This window comes from Sceloporus occidentalis, unplaced genomic scaffold (assembly GCF_023333645.1).
Source record: "Sceloporus occidentalis isolate IW3139 unplaced genomic scaffold, rSceOcc1.0.p SCAF_2, whole genome shotgun sequence".
Taxonomy (NCBI): Eukaryota; Metazoa; Chordata; class Lepidosauria; order Squamata; family Phrynosomatidae; genus Sceloporus; species Sceloporus occidentalis.
The window spans coordinates 261,493,959-261,515,533 of NW_028316982.1; the positions used below are offsets into that span (position 1 = coordinate 261,493,959).

The following is a 21,575-nucleotide window of genomic DNA, read 5'->3' on the forward strand; positions in this document are numbered from 1 at the left end:
ATGGAGGTGCCTTCATTTCCAGAAATTATCCTGAGCGATCCGGACCGATTATGCAGTGCATTCTCACTACTGAAGAAACAGATCATTGTAGTGCAGGGGGAGGGAGGGGAGATGTGGTAAGGGACCTGGTGCAAAATGCACCGGGTTATGTTTTGTTGTTTTTCGAACTCCCCCCACAAACTGAACTAAGTGCAGTCAGGGATACTGTGAACCCCACACAAATAACCCGGTTTGCACACTGGGTAAATAGTGTGAATGCACTCAGAGACACAGGCACAGACTTAAACTATATATCTCTCTGGCCAGATTACTCCTAACAAGTTCTAACCCCTTCCTGAATGAATGCATCTTTAACATGGAATTTGGCCCTAGAAATGACCTTCTTGAGGGTCCCATTTTAAGGCCCTCTGACTCAAGGGGACTCCAGCTTAGTGTTGATGCTCAGACTTGGTGTAGCACTTCCATAGCATGACCCATCAGTCGTTCTCATTTGGTTAACCAATCAGCCCTATTTCACAAAGGGAGATGCTGCCTAGGATGAGGGTCAAGACCTATCTCACAGCCTGGAAAAGAGAGCAGCTCCCAGAATCCTACCACCACTAGGGTGCACTGGGTGTTGTAATCCAAAAAGTCCAAACTCTGATCAAGACCTGATAGTTTCTGTTCAGCAAGTAAAGTCAAGAAAAACCAGATCTTGCCACATGTGTAAGAGTATATGCATGCTGCAAGTTATAGCAATTTGGTAGCGTTTCAACTGTCATGGCTCCACTCTATCGGATCCTAGGAGAGTTCTCTTGCCCACTCTTCTGAAGTACGACATAAGAGCTGCCTAGCATAGATTTGTGAGCACCAAAGTGCAAATCCTAGGATTCTTTGCATGGAGTCCTGATAGTTCCACAGGTATGTAGACTACATAAATTCAAAGTGTACAACAGGAATTTAAATGCTCCTACTATATGCCTTGCCCAGCTACAATGTCCTTGCAGTGAGAATCTCTTTGCTCTTTCCAAAGACACCTGGCAATAACTCCTTTGAATGAGTCTTAGTGGTCATATCCTCACTGAGAATTTTCACTTTTTATTTTATCTCCGCAGTGATGGCTGGGCAGACAGGTACGATGTGACAGACGGCTACCAGCGTGAAGCTGTTGGCGGAATAACAATCAAGCTCCAGTCTCCTGATGTGAAATGGTTTGATGATTATTACCTGCAGCTTCAGCCAGAAACCAATCACCGAAACCCATGGTTTCAGGAATTTTGGCAACACCGATTTCAGTGCCGGCTAAAGGGGTCCCCACAGGAGAATCCAAAATTCAATAAGACCTGCAGCAGTAAGCGTCTTTATTTTCATGTGTTTATCTATTTAAAATCAATAATGTTCACACAGTTAATTGCTTTGGGACTATGAGAATTGGAGGAGTGAATAGGAGATGAAGATACAGCAAATTTAAATATTTTCAGTGAGAAGGATACTGGACAGATTGAAATGACCACCAAGGGGTGGCATGCAATTTGAACATGATGATGATGATGATGATGATGATGGCAGCAGCAGCTAGCATTCTGTATTGCAGTTACAAATGTGTAACCTACAATTATAGATCTATAACATCTCTGTATTCAGTAAGGCTACATAACTGTCCCCACTGTCCATCTTAACAGCCAGCATCCACATTGGTGAAGGAAGCCTGTTCAGTTGAGGATTGGAGTACAAGAAGAATGTCTCTGGCCCTCTCCCACCCATTACATTTTTTGCGACAATCAGAATCAGGACCCCCATTGCAATTCCCTGTTCCAGCCTCTGGTACCAGAGCACTGAAAATATCCTCTTTGCACCCTATTCGACAATTGAACAGACTTCCTTCATCTGATACAGCTGCTGGTTCTTCAGGTGAGTTAGATGAGTTTCAGGCCAGATGTTAGTTATGCATGCATAACTACGGAGGCAATGTAGAATATTGGCAAATAATAACAATAAGGCAGTGACGAGTATTACAATCATTACTAAGGCTTGAAAATAAGGCATTACAATAACCATACTACCTTAAATGTTTCTTTCTGGAGTAATAGAACAACATTCCTTTCCTCCCCAAAAGAAGCGGGGGAGGCTCCCCAAAAGAAGCAGGAGAATGGCTGGTGACATTATTTTCCCTCACATAACTAATAATCTTTGCTATAGTTGTTTTTCTAGTAGTTTTTCATAAGCCAAAATTGCTTTCTTGGAATAATTTGGAGGTTGTTTTTTTTTAAGGGTTATTTTTAATGCCTTTAAAAAAAAAATCAGAAAATGAACAAAAACATTAAGACAAAAATAATAAAATTTGCTAAAGAAAGATTGCAGCATGAATAGTAATGAGTTACTGGCCTAGAGAGGGAATACTTTGCAGTGAGTTACTTACAAAATTGCTTTTTAAAAATTTAGATTTCCACATTCTGACTACAATACAACTTTTTGCCCTTGGAGACATTCAGAAAAGTCATGATAACATCACACACACACACACACACACACACACACACACACACACACACAAAATCAACAAAACAAAATCAACAAAAATGTCAGGCCAATATAAAAATACTAGATATCAACCTGTTATCTAGACGACTCTATCATCATTAGATAACAAAATTCTTGATCAGATAGTGAGATTGTCCCAGAGATTTACCCATGATATACCGAGGTCTGTAATTTGTGAATTTCTTTATAACTTCAGTGAGCTTGTGTTGTTATATTTCTTGATTTTTTTCAGTATTTTTAGCTGAATTTGAGATTAAAATAAAATTATATGTCAAACAATATTTTGAAGATTTCACCAAAAATAAAAATAAAGGGATACAGATGAGGCCAAAGCTGGCCCTGATGTAGAAACACATCATCAAAATACCTCATCCCAAGCTGAACCCAGATAAGCTTAAAATAAGTTCTTGATTTCCCTTTTGAAGGTCTGGAGGGAAAAAAACTGGGAAGGTCTCTCTGGGAAAGTCTTGCAACTCTTGTGGCCCTCATTTTGATCTTGCATGGAAGATCTGGAGCATAGTTTATTCAAGTTCATAAACCATGTTGAATTAAATAGAGGCATACAAAATTGTACTTTTGGGCATATTTTATTCTCATTAGAAAAGAAGGAATCAGTTCAGTTTAGGTACATGACAGCCCCACATAAGCATGTTTCATTTATTATTGTTCTTCTGCGTTTGTGACAAGATTCTTCATTCACAAGTCTTGTTCATTTCATTCACCATATGAATCAGGGAGAAGATTCTGCATAAAAAAACTGCACATGCTTTATATTTGTATAGTGTACAAACCATGGAATTCACAGCCACAAGATGTGGTTATGGCTGCTATGATATAGTTATGGATGCTTTCAAAGGAAATGTAATAGATGAATGGAATCTAGGACCATCAATGGCAGCTGGTTGTTTTCTGCTGCTGCAGAGAGTAGGATATGGAGCAATGGATTCAAATGGCAGGAAAAGAGATGCAGTCTAAACATTAGGAAGAACATCTTGATGGTAAGAGCTATTCAACAATGCAATACACTGCATTGGGCTGTTGTGGAGTCTCCTTCTTTGGAGGTTTTTATCAGAGGCTGGTTGGCTATCTATTGAGAGTGCTTTGATTGTATATTCCGGTAAGTCAGGGGGTTGGATTGGATGACCCTTGAGGTGTCTTCCAACTCTAGGATTCTATTATTCAGGATTGTTATATAGCACTCTGTGTCAGCTGCTTGGGAATTTGGTATGGAAGGCAGTGTCTCACTGAGATCTTGTCTGTGTGTTTCCCATAGGCAACTTGTCAGCCACAGTGTGAACAGACTGCTGTGCCGTTGGTCTGACCTAGGAGGGCTCTTCTTATGTTCATATGCGTATTTAATGTAAATTATGCATTTTTTCTACAGATTTTACATAAATTATGCATCTTACATGTACTATGAAATAGGATCGTATTGTAAAATATGCATGTTGGCACACTTTTCGATACAGAGATTTTGCACATCCATTACTTTTGAGACTAAGCTTTCTTCTCAAAAAGGTGTAGCACGTTGTGAATTGGAACAAGCTATTCAACAATGGAATAAAATACCTTGGGGGTGGAGTGGCCTATCTGTCTTTGGAGGTCTTTGAACAGAGGTTGATGGGCATTTTTCAGGAGTGCTTTCATCGTAAAGATCAATGAATCCTGAATATAGACAAATGGATCCTAAAACTGATGGATATATCAGAGATGGACAGTCTATCTTAGTATTAAGTCAACACAATTCTAGGAAAATCAATAGAAAAATCTATCTAGAATAAGAGATTATGCAATGATATTTAGATAAGGTAATTAAGGAGTGTATGGAAAACAATTATTGAAGAAGTTGTATGGTATATACTGTACATATATAGGTGTGTGTGTGTGTAATGTAGATCGATATATAGATAAAAGTGTGTTTGTGTGTATGTGTGTATTCTATAGAAGACGTCAGCGTGATTGTAATATGTTTGAGCTGTGGTTTGTTTTAATCCATGTATGTGAAAGTCAATAAAAAATATTTTTTAAAAAGAGTGCTTTACTTGTGTATTTCCTCATGGCAGGGGGTTGGATTAGATGGCCCTTGTGATTCCTTCCAACTTGAAGATTCTCTGATTCTAAGACTCTTAGGATAAAATGCATCTTGATATGTGTATTTGGAGATAAAATACATTTAGATAAACCTATTTTGTGAGAAAATATGATTAAATACCATCTTTCATACTGATTAAAATATAGGAGATTAACAAAGAAAGGATGTTGTGAAACTGGAGCATGTCCAAAGGAGGGCAACTAAAATGGTGAAGGGTCTGGAAACCATGCCCTATGAGGAACGACTTAGGGAGTTGGGGATCTTTAGCCTAGAGAAGAGAAGGTTAAGAATTAATATGATAGCCCTGTTTAAATATTTGAAGGGATGTCATATTGAGAAGGGAGTTAGCTTGTTTTCTGTTACTCCAGGGAACAGGACCCAGAACAATAGATGCAAGCTACAGCAAAAGAGATTCCACCTCAACATTAGGAGGAACTTTCTGACAGTAAGGGTTGTTTGACAGTGGAACAAACTCCCTCGGAGTGTAGTGGAGTCTCCTTCCTTAGAGGTCTTTAAACAGAGGCTGGATGGCCATCTGTCAGGGATGCTTTGATTGAGACTTCCTGCATGGCAGGGGGTTGGACTGGATGGCCCTTGCAGTCTCTTCCAACTCTATGATTCCATGATTTTATGATTCTGTGATTCTATGTGTGATGGCATAAATGTATGAGTGGATGATATAGTGGTCTGAGTGCTGGACTGTGAAAGACCAGGATTTAAATCCCTGCTCAGCCATGGAAACCCACTGGGTGGCCTTGGTTAATTCACACTCTGTCATCTTAAGCGGAAGGCAATGGCATACCTCTTCTGCATAAAACTTGGCAAGAACAACTTAAGATAGGGCCACCATAAACTGGAGTCAGCTTGAAGGCACATAATAATAAGTCTCATAGTGACATGAGCTGGACATGGGCTAACTTGCCCCATTCCCTTTAAGATAAGGATGGGTGAGAATTTCACTTATAACAATGTTTGTTTATAATGCCCTTTTCACTAGAGGGTGGAATATTAGACATATATATTCAAGAACAAAACAATAAAAGATAACACTATAATATACTAAAATGCTAAAAAAAAAATTCTTGTTGTTAACTGTCCTTGAGTCATTTTCGACTCATGGCAACCCTGTGGATGAGACATCTCCAAGACCCCTTTCCCCCTCTGCTCAGCTTAGTTCCTGCAGACTCATACTTGTGACCTCCTCAACAGAGTCCATCCATCTAGCATGCAGCCTTCTTCTTTTTTCTACTTCCTTCCACCTTTTCTAGCATTATTGTTTTTTCCAGTGAGTCATGCTGTCTCATGGTGTGTCTGAAGAACGACAACCTCAGTTTTGTCATCTTGCTTAAAACAAAATCCTTATTGGGCACTGCCCATCTTGCCCACCTTAGGCACGCTCAGCAGCTTAATATGGCAAATAGAAGAGGAAGGCCTTCAGTCCTTTACAAAAGTGGGTAAGATGCTCCTCCAGATGGAGGTGCAAAGAAAGACTGTTCCACAGAGTCAGATCCTGTAAGGCTTGCCGCCCTGATAAAGCCATATGAGTTGGTGGAACTGCCAATAAGTTTTTGCCTGTAGATCTTAAATTCCTAGATATACATGCCATGTTAGCTGAGCTGTTAGATACTGAGGGAGGTTAAAGCACAGGGCCTTAAATACCAAGACCATAAGCTTGTAATGAGCCCTGGCCCATATTGGTAGCCAGCAGAGGGATCTACAAGGCATCTATTTTATTGTTTGTACAGTGCTGTGCAAATCTACAGCACTATATAAATAAAGCATAATAATAATAATAATCTACTTCAGTTCATTTTTAGAAGAATTTGTCAAAAGAATTCATACTTGGGTTAAGAGAGAGAAAAATTGAATGTGAGATCAACAAGTTGACAGATTTGTCCAATGTGTCCAGATTTTAAAGGTCTGGCTTTGAAAATCCAGGTACTCAGCCATGTTTGTGATGTTCAATTATTGTTGCCACTTCTAATGATAGGTTCCTCATCTTTAACATTTTTATGCCAGTTAAGTGCAACAAATTCACGCTGCAGTTTTATGATAGTTTGATACTAGTCTAATGAGGTGCTTATCATTCTCTAGTGCAATCTCCTGTACAACATTAGATATTTCTGGCTGCAAATTCTAAGTACCACACAAAACTAAAAATCCCAGGATTCCATAGGATGGAACCATGGCATTTAAAATAGTATAACAGTATAACACTTTATAATGGTATAAAGTGCTATAACAGTCTGATCTGGACGTACATTTGGTCTTCTCCATATTGAAAATAGCTGCATGTATTGAATGTGGTTGGTGTACACATGTCATAATTCTATTTCAGTTCAATTTCCATCAGAATTTGCCAACAACAGCAAACATCTATGTCTAAAGAGGGAAAGAACCTGAGATTTCAAAAATGTGAATGCTGGAGAAAGTAAAACTGATTGATTCTTCTGTCTTTCAACTGAAAGCTGCGGTTTGTGCCACAGCAATGAAAACAAATCTGTAAGATTAATAGATGTTTTATAACTCAAACCACCACTTTCATTTATGTGCATCTTTGTGAAGTCATTGTGAAATAGGATTTCTCTCAATCCAGACTGAAGCTTAGTTTTCAGGATCCTGTATCTGCTATCCTGTTAGTTACCAAGGCAAATGCTAGTCACCCTGGCCATGTATTGTATGATGCTGTTGGCTCTGAATCTTAAGGCATCTCTGTTTTTTTTTTTTTTTTTGCTTTTGTTTTTGTTTGCTTGTTTTGTGCTGTTTTTCCTGAAATCAGAAGACAAAGGGATTCTCCAGAAGCACAATTCAACATCCTTGTCATTCCTTTCAGGGTGAGGTTGAAATTGAAACATCCAGCCTATTTCTGATTAGAAGTTTTCACTGCACTTAACTCAAACACTAACTGCTACCACTGCTACATGCATTGATTTTCTGTCCAGCTGAATCCTTATGGAGAAAGCAAGAGTTTCAGAGGTATCTGACTCAGTTCTCAGTGCTTTCACATCCACGTCACAGGAGAATTTGGGTGAGCCATCTTGATTTACTAAGAGCATGTTTTATTTAAAAAAACACAAGTATATACCTCCCTCTTAATCAGAAGAAGTAAAGCTTCTGTAGGTGGGGAGCAGATGCCATGTGTCACGCCTGCTGGGTAGCCTTCCTTTGCCTAGCTAACATCAGAGTACATAGTGGCTTCCATGCTGCAAGGGATAAAGATTCTGCTTCAGGTCTCATTGAGAACATTAAAAGAACTGTCCAGGGTGCAGCATCTATTTGTTGTTGTTTGTTGTTGTTGTGTGCATTCAAGTCTTTCCAATTTCCACTTTATGGTGACCCTAAAGTGAACCTATCATGGGGTTTTCTTGGCAATATTTTGTTTAGAGAAATATTGTTTAGAGAAGGTTTGCCATTGCCTTCCCCTGAGGCTGAGAGAGCCCAAGGACACCCAGTGGGTTTCATGCCCAAGAGGGAATCAAATCCTGACATTCAGAGTCATATTCCAGTGTTCAAACCACTATGTCACACTATTTGGAGGACAGCAAACAATTGGGTCCTAGAACAGATTGAGCCAGAACTCTCCCTGGAAGCCAAAATGACAAAATGGGGCTGTTGTATTTTGGCCACATCATAAGAACACATGACTCACTAGAAAAGATGCTAATGCTAGGAAAGGTGGAGGGCAGTAAGAAGAGAGTAAGACAGCATACTAGATGGATAGACTCAAACAAGGAGGCTGTGGCCTTGATCCTGCCTGACCTGAGCAGGGCAGTGGAGGGGGGGGGGGTCCTTGGAGATGTCTCATTCACAGGTTTACCATGAATCAAGGTCAGTTCAAAGTCAGGGGTTAAACACTGGCATCGGGGTGGAGTGGGGCCATGGTGTTTTGACACCACGTGCCTTGATGCCTGTGTCATGCTGTGTGCCCAACCACACAGCAGGGTGCTTCACACTGCTCTGTTGGTACAGCGTTTACAGACGCTGTGCCAAAGGACTGACGAACAGCTGCCACTTTGGCAAGGGCACCTTTTTGCCAGCGCTAAAAGGAGTGGCATTTTGCCATTAGTTTTAGCACTGGCAAAGCACCAGATTGGGGCTGCAGTGCGGTTGTCACGGCCCCAGTCCAGCAAGAAAGGACATCGCTCCAAAGGGGCAGTCTCTAGAGCCCCTCAGTTAACAAGAAGATGATTTACCACTGCCATTGGCATCAGAGCCACCAACCTCCACTATGTATGACCTCTGGAACCCACAGGGAAAAAAAAAAAGAAATGTCTCAAGATCAGGATGACCAAACATCCCCCTTTTCCAGGATATGTCCTACATTTTAGCCTTCTGCCCAGGAGGAATTCCAAAATGTCCTCCATTTTGAGCATGACTAAGAAGCATGAATTTATATTTATATGAGTGTTTTTAGCTTTTATTTGGTAAAATCCTGCATTTTTTGAATGTTCAACATTTTGTGGTGCCTTGTCCTCCTATGCAGTTATGACATCTGGTCACCCTGTTCAAGATGCTCAGAAAATAGTCTTGTCTACTAATAAACACCATCAGCTCAGTCATCTTGAGATGTGTCTCTTGTTTCTTTCATGGCCTACAGCTTCAGTGGGACAGATGGAGAACTTCTGTGGGCCAGATATGGCCATTGAGTTGAAGATTATCTACATGGTATCATAGATTCACAGAATCTTAGTGTCAGAAGTGTCCACAAGAACTATCCAGTCCATCCCCTTGCCATGCAGGAAGACACAACTACGGAACTCCCAAAAGATGTCCATCCAACCCTTCTTTAAAGACCTCCAAAGGAGAGAGAGGCCACCACGCCTTGAGGCAGTCTATTTCACTATCAAACAGTTCTTACAGGGTTTTTTGTGGGTTTTTTGGGCTACATGGCCATGTTCTGAAAGAGTTTATTTCTGACATTTCACTAGCACCTGTGGTTGGCATCTTCAAAAAATGCAGGCATGCAACTGAGTACCCCACTCACTTCTATGTCAGCATTCTCTGAGGATGCCAACCACAAATGCTGGTGAAACATCAGGAAAAAACATAGCCTGAAAAACCCACAAAAAACTATGTATGCCTGCCATGAAAGCCTTTGTGTTCTTACAGTATTCATTTAAATTTTTTGCCACTTTTCTTCCAGAGTGGGACCATGGTGGCTTTCAGAGGGATAGCCAATTAAAAAAAACCTTCACATTAATTACAAAAAACAATTAAAATCACCATATGAAATAATATAAAATCATTTAAAAGCCATATGAAATTTTCAAAACAAAAATTTTCAAATCAAAACATCCCAATAAGAAGTTCCCCTGCTTACACATTAAAAGCCTGCTTAAAAAATGTATTGGCCTTCTGGGGAAAGGAAAGCAGGGAAGCAGCCAGGCCAGAGTGAAGGCTTTATTTTTTGGGGTGGGGGGGGGGGGGTGATGCCTTCCCAACAGCTGTGCCAAACTCTGAAAGCCTTTTTGAGCGGGGTATGCATCTGAGAGCAGCCACCCCAGTCCTTGAACGGGCACTTCAGCAGCTTCAATTCCACCCCCCTCAGCAGCAGTCTGGGTGGGTGGACAGCTATGAGGAGGGAAGGGCAAAGCAATTCATCCCCCCTCCTGCATACTGAATGACACCAACCTCAGTGATGCCACTGCATCCTTTCAGCTATTTATCCATCATGTCATCTCTAGTGTCTAAGCTGCATATTCTGAAAGGCTACAAGATGATGAAAATTCTAGAAACCAAACATTATGAGGAAGAACTTGTTGAAAAGAAAATAATGAGGTCTAATTTCATTCAAGATCCCTGGTGGCGCAGTGGTTAAATGCCTGTATTGCAGCCACTCACTCATAAAGCACAAGGTTGTGAGTTCAATACCTGCCAGGCCTCAGGGTTGGCTCAGCCTTGCATCCTTCTGAGGTCACTAAAATGAGTACCCAGTTTGTTGAGGACAATTAGCTTACACATTGTAAACTGCTTAGGGAGTGCTTAAGTGCATTGATAAGTGGTATAGAATTGTACTTGCTACTGCTATTGGTATAATCTGCACTGCAGAAATAATGCAGTTTGGCACCCCTTTTACTGTCATGGCTCAATGCTATGCAATTCTGGGATTTGGAATTTCATCAGCTGTTTAGCCTTCTGTATCAGAGAGCTCTGGTACCACAACAAACTTCAAATCATAGAATTCGCTAGCATTGAGCCATAGCAGTTAAAGCACTGCCACACTGCATTTCTTCTGCAGTGCAGATAAGACCTCATTCTTCTCTTTTCCAAGCTCAACACGTTCTTCCTCATAATGCTTGGTTTCCAGATCTTTTATCATCTTGTAGCCCTTCAGAAGAATCAAATCAAGAAACATAATATACACGTGCAACCTAGGAGCAATTGTACTTGAGAGCCACATTTCTGTCTCCATTATCCATTTTATATGATTGATAGATAAAACTGTTTCCTTCATTTTGAAAAGTACCATTTTGCAGTTTGGCAAAATCTCTCTTTGTGATGCTTTCTTTTCCCAAGCAGTTCTCATGGGGTGGCTTCTGTGAAGTGTGAAAGAAATCCCCTCTCAATGTAACTTCCATTCACTTGGTCTATAATTGTCTACTAAGAACATTACACCAGGCAATCTGCAACATCACAGAGCAAAAATCCCAGTAGATCAAGATGATCCTACACTTTAAAGAAAATTAAACAGAACTATACATAATAAAACAAAAGGATCGTTTTCTTATTCTTTTTTAAAAATTGCAATGTTGTTGTTGGAGCAAGTTAGATTTCTGCTAAATGAGCAGTATAATTAATTGCATGGTGTGTGCCCATGTAATTTGGGGGGAGGGAGAGAAATATGTTGTGAAAATTTTGCATATTGCAACATAATCTGTTGTGCAGTGATCCACTCAATTTAAATTAAAATGGATTTTCTCTTCAATCTCTTCTCACAGATATTATGCTTATTATTTTTAATTAGGAATAGAGTAGTACGGCATGGTGCCCCCTCTTCCTCCTCCTCCTCCTCCTTTCTCTTCTTCCAATCAAAAGCATTACAGATTTCTGATTCCCTTCCCTGCTTCCAATCTCCTATGATTCAATTACATAGGTAACCTGAACTTTTTAGTCCATTAAGCATGGGAGTACATTTTATCACATATTAGGGCCAGAGCATGAGTCTCAAGTCTAGCAGGATACCAAGTTCAGAAATCCAGACTCAGTAGTAAAACTCAGAAAACCTTTATTAAGAAATTGTAGATCCATTCCAGTGACATTCATTGTTGGAAATGATCTGCAAACATTATTAACATTACCTAATTAAGCTGCACACAATTCCAATTTCCAAGTGGGCTTAATTCTTATTTGCTATGGTTACTAGACACATTTTCTCTCTTATTCCCATACAACTCCTTCCATGTTGTGCAAATTTACAGCACTTTATAAATAAAATGTAATAATAATAATAATAATAATGTTATTACAGGCAGGTTTTTCCCACTGAAATGGCCTTGAACAGGCTTGGTTCATGCTTGTTGTCTCAGCACCTGTGTGTGAGATCACCATGTCTCAGCCATAGCCTTCTCCACTGTATAACCCATCATACCAACTTCCATATATTTTATGGCTGGCAATATGCATCTGCAACTCCTGTCAGGGATGCTTTGATTGTTATTTCCTGCATGGCAGGGGGTTGGACTGGATGGCCCTTGCAGTCTCTTCCAACTCTACGATTCTATGATTCTATGGTTCACTCAGTCTCCTGCTCCCATCATTCCACATCCCTCTCTTTCTCTGATTCTGCTGCCTCTATCTTCCTCCCTCTATGTATCTGCCTTTCTCTCTCTCCAATATCCCTCACTCTGTATCTGTGTCTCTCCAGCTCCCCTCATTCCACATCTACCTTTCTCTCTCTCAAATGTCTCACATTCCCCACCAAACTTTCTCTCTCCAGCTCCCCTCATTCCACATCTACTTTCTCTCTCCAGTTTCCCAAATTCCACATCTATCTCCCTCTCTCCAATGTCCCTCACTCCCCATCTAACTTTCTCTCTCCAGGGCCACTCATTCCATCTCTCTCTCTCTCTCTCTCTCTCTCTCTCCAACTCTGCTAGTTCCACATGTACTTATTTCTCTCCAGTTCCCCTCATTCTACATCTACCTGTCTCTCTCCAATATCACTCATTCCCCATCTAACATTCTCTCTCCATCTCCACTCCTTCCCCATCTACTCAGTCATTCCACATGTACCTCTTCCTCCCCAGTGGTGGTAACTCTCTTACCACCTCCCACTCTTCAGCTGGAACTGCAGCCTTTCTGAATGTTCTAAAAGCTCTGATTGTCTGCCTATTCTCCAACTTTCCTCAGCAAATTAATCCTTTTGTCACATAAGTAAACTGAGGCCCTGTACAGACTGGCTTGAAAGGCCGGTCTGGGCGCAGAGTCAGGGCATTGCATACAGATGACACATGTCCTGACTCCACCCCCAGGGTGCCATGACACCGTGCATCACTCCACATGGTACATGGCATCATGGGGCTCCTCTGACGCTGCATCCATATAATGCAGCATCAAAGGAGCACCATATAGACATGCTGCTGCAACTCTGGTGCCCTTTCAAGGGTGCAAAAAGGAGCCGGCATGAGGTTGCAATGGCTCCGATCTGGCTAAGAAAGAGGCAGCATCTTCCCGCCCTTTCGGGGTGGTCTGTTGAACACCTGAGATATTTCTTTCAAGCACCTCAATTGTGCATTTAATTTCAATGAAGAAAAGATGCAATTCATAAACCATTAAAGGGAGGTGGAGAAAAATTGATCCATGGGTCACACATGCGCTGCATAATTTTCATTGTGGCCCTTCTACACACTCCCAACTGTTTTTTTAAAAAATATATTATAAAAGCCTGACATCCTTTAGGGCAGGAGCAGGGAATGTGCAGCTCCTGGACCATATCTAAAACAGGCCAGGGAGGTCTACAATGTGGTACAATTGACCTCCATGGGCACTGGAGGGCATTCTGCTGTGGGGGGAAAGCCTTTTGTATTTTTAGGGTGTGGGAATGGTAGTGGGGGGCAGGCCTCATGGTGCCCTGCTGAACTAATGAAAATCCTTGACAATAGTTTCCCACCCTGCTCTAGAGTCTAAGGTTCAGATTTCTAAAATGTTCACACCAAGAGATGCGCAAACAGCATACTAAGGGTGTAATTCTTCAATTGAGTTTCTTCAATTCTTGAAGGAACCAATAAATAATTGTAGCAATTTTCTTCCTACTGCAAGAAAATCTTGCAAAAAAAATCAGTTTTTGAATCCTATTTGCATTTTGGGCTTTATTCTGCACAAAATTTGCAGACAATGCAATTTTCTCCATAGAAATGGCTGTTTTTGCAGAAAATAAGCAGGTGTGAATTTTGCACAAAATAAGTGAGTTCCAGATTCTTCATGTCAGGGCTTTTCAACATTCAAAAAACGGGTTTTGTTTTTTTAAATCAATTATATTTGCATATCTATTTCATCCCTAAAAGCTCACACACTGGCTTGTTTTAGGACCAGGGGACTTAAAAAAACAAACAAAATCCTGAGCATAAAATAAGGCAGAGAGACAGAGAAAGCAAAATATCTCACAAAACTACAAATCTCAGAATTTCATAGCATTGAACCAGGGCAATTAAAATGGAGTCAAGCTGCATTATTTCTGCAGTGCAGATGCAGCCTTACTGTCTGGAGCAGCAGAAAACAAGATGGCTCCGTCCTGAATATAACATCTGTTTAAACATTTAAAAATGGTTATTATGTCACCTCTTGTCCTTCAGTTCCCCAGGCTAAGCATATCCAGCTCCCTAAGCTACTCCTAATAAGGTATGGTTGCCACACCTTTCACCATTTTTGACACTCTCCTCTGGACACACTCCAGCTTATCAATATTCTTCTTGAGTGGTTGTGCCCAGAACTGGACACAGCTGGCTGGACTGTCTTATTCAATACAGAGTATCTTGCCAGATACAAAGAAGTTGCCGGAGTAATTATATGAGTAATCATTCACTGCCAGTTGAGTATGCAGTACCAATTACTCAGGTCCATAGAATCATAGAACAGGAAATGATCACAAGGGCCTGTCCAGTCCAACCTCCTGTCATGCAATCAAAACACTCCCAACAGATGGTCATCCATCTTCTGTTTAAAGGACCCCAAAAAGGAGACACCACCACACTTAGAGGAAGCACATTCCACTGTCAAACAGTTTCCAAATGTTTAGGAAAAAATCTCTTCCTGTCGTTTGAATCCATTGCTCCATGTCCTAGATTTTGAAGCAGCAGAAAACAAGCTTGCACCATCTTCAATATGACAGCCCCCAAAACATCTGGGAGGAGTGTTCTGCTCTGCTGCTGTTGGGGAGGACTGTCCCTTTACCACCTGTGCGGCGCTCTGAAGGGGAGGAGAGGCCGGTGAGAGAGGCTCCCCCCTTCAAAAGCCGGCTTGCCGGGTCCCTGAAGACGCCAACGCCAGCCCCCAAAACATCTGGGAGGAGTGCTCTGCTCTGCTGCTGTTGGGGAGGACTGTCCCTTTACCACCCGTGCGGCGCTCTGAAGGGGAGGAGGGGCCGGTGAGAGAGGCTCCCTCCTTCAAAAGCCGGCTTGCCGGGTCCCTGAAGACGCCAACGCGAGCCCCCAAAACATCTGGGAGGAGTGCTCTGCTCTGCTGCTTTTGGGGAGGACGGTCCCTTTACCACCCGTGCGGTGCTCTGAAGTGGAGGAGGGGCCGGTCAGAGAGGCTCCCTCCTTCAAAAGCCGGCTTGCCAGGTCCCTGAAGGCGTGACGCCAGCCCCCAAAACACCGGGATTTTTTTGGGGGGGGGGGATTTTGAGCTTGGCAAGGGGATGGGTGATGGTGCTGCATTAGGCGGAGCTCCTACAGAAGAAGGAGTGGGGCAGGGGGAGATATAGCGATAAGAGAGTGGAGATTTATCAGAAGGGAAGGCGAGATCGATGCGTAATACCTATCTCTCCTTCCATCCACTGTCCTAGCCAAAGAGGCCTGTGGGTCAGTCCAAATGTACCACAAACCCTGTCTCTGCTCCTGTGCAATGCCAGGTCAGTAAGAAGTAAGACCCATATCATCTCCGATCTCATAGAGGATAAGAGCTACGACCTGGCTTGCATTACTGAGACCTGGCTTGGGCCTGAGAGTGAAGCGGTGTGGGCACAGGCCCTCCCAGCCGGGTACTCAGTTAAGGACCAGTGCAGGCTAAGTGGGCGGGGGGAGTGTTGCCTTGATTCATAAGAACACCCTTTCCTTGAACAGGAACCACCTCCGTCAGACTGTGTACATCGAGTGTATTTACCTGACCCTGAAGGCTAGGGACAGTTTAGGGATTCTGTTGGTCTACAGGCCACCTCGTGTGCTAACAGATTCCCTAGCCGAGCTGTCACAACTGGTCTCGGAGCTAATGTTGGAGTCCCCCAGGCTTCTTGTTCTGGGGGACTTCAACATTCCCTTTGAGGCCAGTCATGGTCCAACAGGTGCAGCTCGAGAGTTCATGACTACCATGACAGCCATGGGCCTGTCCCAATTGGTCTCGGGGCCCACGCATTCAGCTGGTAATACACTTGATGTCCTTTTCTGTTCGGATATGGATTCTCCGTGGGCGGAGGTTACTAACATCTCTGCCTTGTCATGGACGGACCATTTCCTGGTTGAGGCTAATATCAAGGCTTCTACCCGTATCCCTCCCGGGAGTGGCGGACCTATTAGGATGGTCCACCCTCGAAGGCTGATGGAACCCAAAAGGTTCCAAGAAGCCCTAGAGGGGTATATGGTTGGAACTGACGGCGACTCTGTTGATGCCCTGACTAACATCTGGGATACTGATCTCTCCAGGGCTATACACAGCATCGCTCCCAAATGTCCTTTCCGGCCTGCTTCCAATAAAAAGCCCTGGTATACGGAAGATCTCAGGGAAAGGAAGCGAGCTGTGCAACAACTAGAGCGCGACTGGCGAAGACATCATCTCTTAGCCGATAAGGCACTCCTAAAGTCTCATTTGAGAACCTACGGAGTGGCAATAAGTGCAGCGAAGAATTCTTTCTTTGCTGCACGTACTGCGTCCGCGGAGTCGCGTCCGGCAGAGCTGTTCAGGGTAGTGAGGGAGCTCACTCAACAGCCCCCTGCCCTGAACCCTATTTTGGAACCATCCAAGGCCTGCTGTGACGAGTTTAATAACTTCTTCGCGGATAAAATCTCTCGGATAAGAACTGATCTTGACGCCAGTGTTAGTTCAGATCCTAGAGTAGAGGTATCCAGAGCTTCCGTGGACTTGGTTACACTGGATCAATTTGAGTCTGTTAGTACCGAGGATGTGGACAAGATTCTTCAGAGCGTTAGGAAGACGACTTGTTCTCTTGATCCCTGCCCTTCATGGTTGACAGCTCAAGGGGGAGCGGTTGTTACAGAGATGTTACACCGCATCATTAATTCATCTCTCAGGGAAGGGCAGTTTCCATCTACTTTGCAGACGGCCATTGTAAACCATTGTTGAAATTCGGAATAATTATCGGCCTGTCTCGCTGTTACCATTTTTAGGGAAGGTGATCGAGAGGGCAGTTGCCTTTCAGCTCCGGGGGATCTTGGATGAGGCTGATTTTCTGGACCCATTTCAAACTGGCTTCCGGGCAGGCTATGGAGTTGAGACTGCCATGGTCGCCTTAGTCGATGATCTCCGTCTGGGCATGGACAGGGGTAGCGTGTCCCTGTTAGTGCTCTTGGACATCTCTGCGGCCTTCGATACCATCAACCATAGTATCCTTCTGGGGCGCCTGAGGGAGTTGGGAATTGGGGGCACTGCTCTGCAGTGGTTCCATTCCTACCTCTCGGGTAGGTTCCAGATGGTGGAGCTGGGGGACTGTCGCTCCGATAAGAGGGCCCTTACATCTGGTGTCCCTCAGGGAGCGATTTTGTCCCCCATGCTATTCAACATTTACATGAAGCCGCTGAGAGAGATTATCCGGAGACACGGGGCGCGGTGTTATCAGTACGCTGATGACACCCAAATAGTCTTCTCTATGTCTCTGACTGATGCAGTGACTAAGGACGGCATCTCTCCTCTAAATGCCTGCTTGGAGTCAGTAATGGGCTGGATGAAGGAAAACAGACTCAGTTTGAATCCAGAGAAAACGGAAGTACTGGTGATAGGTTCTCCTGGCCCAGGGAAGGAAATTGTTCCACCTGTCCTGAATGGGGTCATGCTCCCTGTGAAGGACTCTGTTCGCAGTCTGGGAGTGCTTCTGGACTCGTCGCTGCACCTTACTTCTCAGGTGGATGCGACGGTCAGGAGCACTTGTTATCAGCTTCAGCTGATACGCCAGCTGCGACCCTACCTGGGCCGGGCGGACCTTGAAACTGTGGTACATGCTCTGGTAACCTCTTGTTTGGATTTCTGTAACACGCTCTACATGGGGCAACCCTTGTACCAAACTCGGAAGCTACAACTGGTGCAAAATATGGCTGCCAGATTGGTCACTGGATGTTCCAGGGCCAGTCACATAACACCTGTTTTGAAAGACCTCCATTGGCTGCCCATTCGCTTCTGAGCGCAATACAAGGTGTTGGTTATTACCTATAAAGCCCTAAATGGCTTGGGCCCAGGGTAGTTGGAGGACCGCCTCTCCCCATACAACCCGCCCCGCGCTCTCAGGTCGGGCAGGAAACATCTCTTAACCATTCCAGACGCACGTTACAGTGCAACTCAGAGGGCATTTTCCACCTCAGCCCCTCGTCTCTGGAACACCCTGCCCGACGAGCTCCGCACAGCCACCTCCCTTGATGTATTTAAAAGGACTCTTAAAACTTTCCTTTTCCACCAGGCTTTCCCCCCATGAGTTGAGTCTGTTATGGTTTATTGTATTGTCATTTTGGCTATCAGGGTTTGTATATTGGGAGGGGGTTGGAGGGTTGTTGCTATTTTTATATAGTTCTTGCTGTTTTTATATTGTTTTTAACGTGTATGTACACCGCTATGATCTAAAAAAGGAATAGCGGTATATAAATAAAATTATTATTATTATTATTATTATTATTATTATTATTATTATCTTTTCAAATATTAACATGGCTATCATATCACCTCTTAGCCTTCTCTTCCTCTAGAGAATGGTGGTCTCTTTTTTACTTTGGTTTTACAAGCAGAAGTTAGACAACTATTAGTTGTGGATGATCTAACTCTGAATTATTTGCAGGAAGCAGGGATCCTGAAATACAGCCTAAAAGGCACTCTTTCGGTGCTAGGATTTCATGAATTTAAAAATCTATCTGTTAGAGAAAAGTCTGTCAGATACTCCATTTCACACCATTTGTTGTCACTTTAGAACTATTGCAGTATTTTGCACTTTGGACTTTGGCTCTGAGATTTCAGGACCAAAATCAGGGGATGACCCCTTGTGATGTCATAAGACATGAGCGCTGCGCATACAACAAAGTTGATGTTGCAACTGAAAGCCCCTGGTGACATCCTTAAGTATGATAAATTAAGCATCTACCACAGATGCACAGTGCACACATTCAGCATTTTAAAAAATTCCAGATATCGAGGAAAATGTCAAGACACCCAGTTTTGAAGACACCCAGTTTTGAAGACACCACTCTCACCCTGAGATTGCTGCCTCACATGCTGAGAACTAATCTAGGCTTTGAGAAACAGGGTAAGGTCCTGAAATCTGGGAATCCTTGTTTTTAGCAAACTCACCTCAGGGACGTAGCCAAGGGGGAGTCCTTGGGGTCCGGATCCCCCCCTTCCATTAGAAAAATGAATGGTGCATGCTGCTGCACCACCGCACCCAAGCCCCATTATAATGGTGGCACTTAGTCTGGATCCCCCCTTCCTAAAATCCTGGCTACATCTCTGCTCACCTTCCATACTCTCTACTCGTTCAATGCAAAATAAAGAACTTTATCAAAGCACAGAAAAATATGGGAGCAGAAGATGGCCTCACAGAACATTCCAGCACTGCAGGATTCTGTAAAGGGCTCTTCTCTATAGGACAGCAGTGGTGGGGGGAAATGTCTTGATTTCAATCAATCACCCTAACACTGCTTTAATGTGACTCCTGCCTTCTGTTGAAGCTGGTTTTCAACTGCAGAGTGATTGCAAAGACACATCCTGCATCTGCCACTTTGGGTCCACTTGATAAAGTACTGCAGCAAAGCTTTAGTGTTCAATAAAACACATTAATGGGCTTTTTGAATAACAAAAAATTGAAAGCACCTCTTGGAGAAACCATGTGGCCTGCTGGAAAAAAAAAACTCTCTGTATTGCGGAGATTTTTGCATCTTCTGCAGCAGATGGAGAGGGAAGGGTGGAGAGAAAACTGTGTCCTTGAACCATCAAACAATTTAAGATCTACAGGCAAAGGATTATTGGCAGCTCCACCAATGCATACAGCTCTATCAATACTGCAAGCCATTCAGGATCTGGCCCCACTTTTGTGCAACAGTCTTCCTTTCCACCTCTGGCAGGAGGAGGATCTTACCCACTTTTGTAGAGGGTTGAAAACCTTCCTCTTCAATTTGCTGGATTGCTGTGCTGCTGGATTTGCTTAAGGTTGCAGAGATGGATAGTGACTACTAAAGTGTTTGTTTTAGTATATTAACATATTATTTTAGTATTTTAGCATTTTATAATGTTGTGTTTTATTGTCTATTTTTAATTATATATGTTTGATGTTCCACCTTTTGATGGAAAATGTGTTATAAATACATCATCATCGTCATCATCATGAGCCCTGGTGATGCAGTGGTTAAATGCCGCTACTGCAGCTGCAATGTTGTGAGTTTGACCACAGGACTCCAAGGCTGACTCAGCCTTCCATCTTTTCATAGGTTGGCAAAATGGGGAACTGCTTAGAGAGTGCTGAGTTCACTAGTAAACAGTATAGAAATTTAAATGCTACTGCTATTATTATTAGAAAAAACAACAACAAATATACAATTTCCATTTGACATAAAACCATATATAGACATGTACCATACAAGTAACAAAAAGTTATTTTAAAAAATTAAAGACTTCCAGATCTTAAGCACTAAATGTATGTTTCTGTATCAATTACTCCTTTTATAACGTTGTAAGTTATATATTCCTGTCATTGGCCTGTTACAGACAGCCAAAATAAAGCTGCTTTGAGTCACAGTGGAGGTATGGTGTTTCAATGATGCATGCGTCCTAAGAGTCCAGAAGCCACACCAAATCACGCTTCAATCCTTAGGGCTGGAGTGTGGCTTTGGTGCAACTTCTGGACTCTTAGGACGCATGCATCATTGAAACACCATACCTCCACTGTGACTCGAAGCAGCTTTATTTTGGCTGTCTGTAACAGGCCATTGTCTCTACTGATAAATTCCTCAGAAAAGATTGAAAAAAAATGATTATCTAACATCCATTACAATTTTTACCATCTAATTCTCAAGACAATTGTTTTTAGTAAATCATGATACCCTGCTGCTATTATTATTATTATTAGTAGTAGTAGTAGAAGAAGAAGAATGTTTAACTGAAAGCTAAAGATGATACCTCATTCAGTGCCACCTCATTATGCTGCATTTGCAGACCAATCCCTAACAACACCAAGTAGTGGCACATGATGTTTAGTGAAAAGAAAGCAGAGAGGGTGAAGAGCTCCAGAGCATTTATTCCAGTAAAGAGATGCTAAGCAGTGATGTTCTTGGTGGTGGTTTGATCCATTTTCCCCATCCAACCTATTACCTGAGGCAGGGGATTCACCTCACCTCTTGAATGGACTGACCCTGGTGACCTCCTCCCTGAACATGGACTCTGAGTGACTCTTCTCCCATTTTAGCCATCCAGCATTGTCAATTACCAGTATGTTTTAATATATGCTCAAAAAGAGCTGGGGAAAGAGAATGTACTTGGGGTTGCCTAGCAACTACTTCCAGGGTGCTGAGCGGTATAAAAAGAATTAAACTCATTGGAGGTGGCA

General features: G+C 42.7%; 1 protein-coding gene across 4 annotated transcripts in view; it reads left to right on the forward strand.

Moving 5' to 3' along the window:
- Positions 1–21,575, forward strand: part of LOC149320071 (metabotropic glutamate receptor 5) — a 324,541-nt gene that overhangs the window by 237,471 nt on the left and 65,495 nt on the right. For all 4 annotated transcript variants that reach the window (XM_089512865.1, XM_089512869.1, XM_089512868.1 and 1 more), the window contains exon 4: positions 1,095–1,330. In XM_089512865.1, the coding sequence (XP_089368991.1) occupies positions 1,095–1,330 (236 nt within the window). The remainder of the gene's footprint in view (positions 1–1,094; positions 1,331–21,575) is intronic.